This window comes from Trypanosoma cruzi, genomic scaffold (genome assembly GCF_000209065.1).
Source record: "Trypanosoma cruzi strain CL Brener 1047053516449 genomic scaffold, whole genome shotgun sequence".
In the NCBI taxonomy this organism is placed as follows: Eukaryota; Euglenozoa; class Kinetoplastea; order Trypanosomatida; family Trypanosomatidae; genus Trypanosoma; species Trypanosoma cruzi.
This window is the reverse complement of record NW_001849157.1, coordinates 6,532-9,863: the sequence shown is the minus strand read 5'-3', so window position 1 is coordinate 9,863 and position 3,332 is coordinate 6,532. Positions and strand designations below refer to the sequence as shown.

At 46.6% G+C, this 3,332-nt stretch overlaps 2 protein-coding genes across 2 annotated transcripts, besides 4 other annotated features; both read right to left on the bottom strand.

Moving 5' to 3' along the window:
- Positions 1–1,174, bottom strand: Tc00.1047053509759.19 (pumilio/PUF RNA binding protein 1, putative; the record flags this gene model as incomplete). Its single annotated transcript, XM_797875.1, has 1 exon — positions 1–1,174. A coding segment is annotated over one exon (1,174 nt), but the record flags the coding sequence as incomplete, so codon positions are not given.
- Positions 1–3,332: a sequence feature (heterozygous, Esmeraldo-like haplotype).
- Positions 1,097–1,116: a microsatellite.
- Positions 1,371–1,815: a mobile genetic element.
- Positions 1,642–1,664: a sequence feature (AT_rich).
- Tc00.1047053509759.10 (L-ribulokinase, putative) lies at positions 2,400–3,332 on the bottom strand (the record flags this gene model as incomplete). Its single annotated transcript, XM_797874.1, has 1 exon — positions 2,400–3,332. A coding segment is annotated over one exon (933 nt), but the record flags the coding sequence as incomplete, so codon positions are not given.

Genomic DNA, 3,332 nt, shown 5'->3' with positions numbered 1-3,332 from the left:
ACTTGTCGCACGAAAGTGACGCGACATTATGCAGCATCTGTCGTATCGTTCGATTCGTGTAGTTCGTAGCCTCTTGGCCTGACTGGCCGCGTGGCGAGAGCTCCTTCTCGTTGTCCAAAATAAATTGTACGACATAATTACCAAAGGGATCATTCACGAGCTTAAGGGTGTTCTGTAAAACGGTGTCGATAATCATGGAAAAATACGGCTCGGGTGTCCATTGAAGACACTTTTGAATAATGCAGCACCCCTGACGATTTCTGCAAACATCAACGCAATTTTCCGCAAAGTTCTTGTAAAGCATTTTGTGGATCCCTGATAGCTTCTCTTCAGTGGCAGCATCAACCTTCCCATTCTCGTCAGAAAAATTCGACTGACGCGCGGCGGCTAAAAGACGGGCGACACTGTGGCTACCATTAATGTCTTTGCAAAGCGGTATGATCGAATCCGAAAAGCATTCCGCACAAAATTCCAACTCGTCCACGCTCTTCACGTAATCAAAAAGTTTCTGCGTAAAACGGGTGCCGTTCGTGTCATAGCAGATACGCGGTATGTGCCCTTTTATCTCCCCCAGAAGAAGAAGAATCTCCGACAGGTCACTGGCGCGGTCTGCAATGTAATCCGTGGAGTTCAATGCCGGAGATACAGAACCCCCATTTTTCAACAATCCTAGCGTGTTTTGGATGAGCTCACTGCCATTGGGATCGGTCGCAAGCACGGGTGATCTGGCAATAACTTTGTGCACAAAGCGATTGCAGAAGAAATGCTTTTCTTTGCTACTCTCTTCTTCTGCAGCATTTTCCCTCAGGGCCTTGCACGCATCGACAAACTTCATGGCGTCCCGCAAACCATTGGAATCCCGTACACAGCGGTCAAGAAGGTAGTCCAGCTTTTCCATCTCTGTATCGCCCCCCGTAGCAGCATCCATAGAATTCTTTTCCACGTTTTGAGCGGTCTTCTCGGATATCTTCTGCTCCAAGCTCCTGATGGCGCTGTTAACTTCATTCAACTGCTTCAACAACTCCTGCCGACGTGCGTACTGCGCTGCCAGAGCTTCTTCATCCGATGGCATGCTGTTTGTACCCTTTCTTCCTCCTTTTTTTTTTTTTTTTTTTTCTCCTTCTACCTGCGCCAAAGAAATAAAAACCCCTAAACAATCCAATAAAACAAGCATAAGAAATCCCCACGTGTTATTCCCCCAAAAAAAAATCACACAAAAAAATTGAACGTCGCGCAACACACAGAGGGACGCATCAGCAGACGCGCAAGTAAAATGGTGTGAAAAGAGAGAAACATGAAAGGAAGGAACTAACTCAAAAAAATATGTTCCTCAATGTTTGCCGCCCGGTCTGCCGGAGTGAAACACAAAGAATAATCTTCTTGACCGATGGCCGGATCCTGAAATAATCTATAAAAGCCAAACACGATAGTAAGGAAAAGTAATGTAATGCAGAGGCGGTTAATTGCCTCAATGTTTTCTTCTGATTAAATATATACATTCTGTTGACCGCTCACGCGGCATTTTTTACTCAGATAGGATCTGAAATATTTATTACTTACGACGTGGCAGACTTTTGGGGTCCTCCAGCCGCAAGACCCTGCCGCAAGGGTGGGAATCAAAAAGAGGGGTAGGTGGGATGGAAAAAATAAAAATAAAAAATTATCCGGCCGCTGTCGGCTCACTAAAGTCGTGCTCTTCCCAAAAGATTCATACGGTATAAATGTGTTGTAAAGAAATGTATTCCTTTTATCAGGATATACACACATTAACTGAGTTAGCCAGCTCTCCCGCGATCATTCTCTTCACAAGCTCCTAATAAATCACGGGAACAGAAACAGCCCACACAAAGTGAACAATGCATCAGCGGCCGGTGTGACTTCAAAGAAAAAAAACAAAAAAAAAAGCTCGTCTCGTTTACATGAACATGAAGCCGGGATACCCGCGCGTCGCTGACGAATGGGAGGCTCCGCCGGGCCCAAAGGGAGTGGGCGGAATGGAAAGCCCAAAGCCCCCACCACCTTCCCGAGGCCCCGTCACGCCCATTTTATAATCCGCCAAAGAGAAGCCACGGAAACAGTAAACAGTAAAGTATTCCGCCCGGGGAAATAAACGTTCAACAGCCCTCATCTCCATCCATATTTATCCCACAATTTTCCACTACAAAAAAAAAAAAAAAAATTCCCCCAGATAAAAAATAAGGCTCCCTCGACTCTCTTTTTCATCGTTTTTTCATTTTCTTTTCCGACCCCTAAAGCTCCAAACATAATATTTCCCATCTTCCGCGGTATCCTCCCACCATTAAATCCGGCCAACATGTCAATTGGGATAAGTGCAAAAGTTTCCCCAAAAGAGAAAAAAAAGAAAAAAAAAACGTTTTTCCATGTTCTCCTTAAGCAATTCAAAGGTGAGAAAAGGATTCTTTTTGAATGACACGGCCAAGCCGCTGGTAGGATCCATATAGTGTATCGTAAACAGCTGCCCTCGCTGAGCACGATGTATATTCCGTGACGAAGCCGCTGCTCATCTTTTTCTGAGCCATCTCGATCGAGCTGTAACGTCCTGCAGCGGTTGCGGCAAACATTGCTGCACCCAAAGCACACGCCTGATCCGTGCGGCAAACACCTATTGGCACATTAAGAACATCACTTAGAACTTGCATCACCAGTGGCGATTTTTTTGCTATACCACCAACCGCAATTACACGATCTATACGTACACCCTCCTCCCTAAACCGTTCAACGATAGCCCGTGATCCGTATGCTGTGGCCTCCACAAGAGCACGAAAAATGGTGGGGGCGTCCGTCCCAAGCGTAAGCCCACTGATCGCCCCTTTGAGGAAGAGATTTGCATCAGGTGTCCTCCTCCCATTAAACCAGTCAACAGCAAGTGCATTTACCGGACTCGGTTCCATTTTCTCAGCCCTCTCGGTTAGTACGCCAAAAATGCCCCTTTTGTACTCTTCCCAGACCTTCACTTTCTCCTTTTCAGATATCAAAGTAGAATTTTGAATCACCGTTTTTAGCGGAAAGGCGAGCAGCGAGAAAAACCAGGCAAAAACATCACCGTAAGCCGCCTGCCCTGCCTCCAGACCTATCATCCCGGGAAAAACAGATCCATCCACCTGCCCACAAATACCGTTGATCCGCCGTTTATTCATGTCTTCTCGAGACGACACCATCACATCGCAGGTGGAGGTGCCCATTACTCGAACAAGTGTGTATTCCCCAATCCCAGCACCGACAGCACCCATGTGGCAATCAATCGCGCCTCCAGCAACAACCACATTCTCCTTAAGTCCCAAGCGTCGAGACCAATCGGAGAAAGGCAGCCA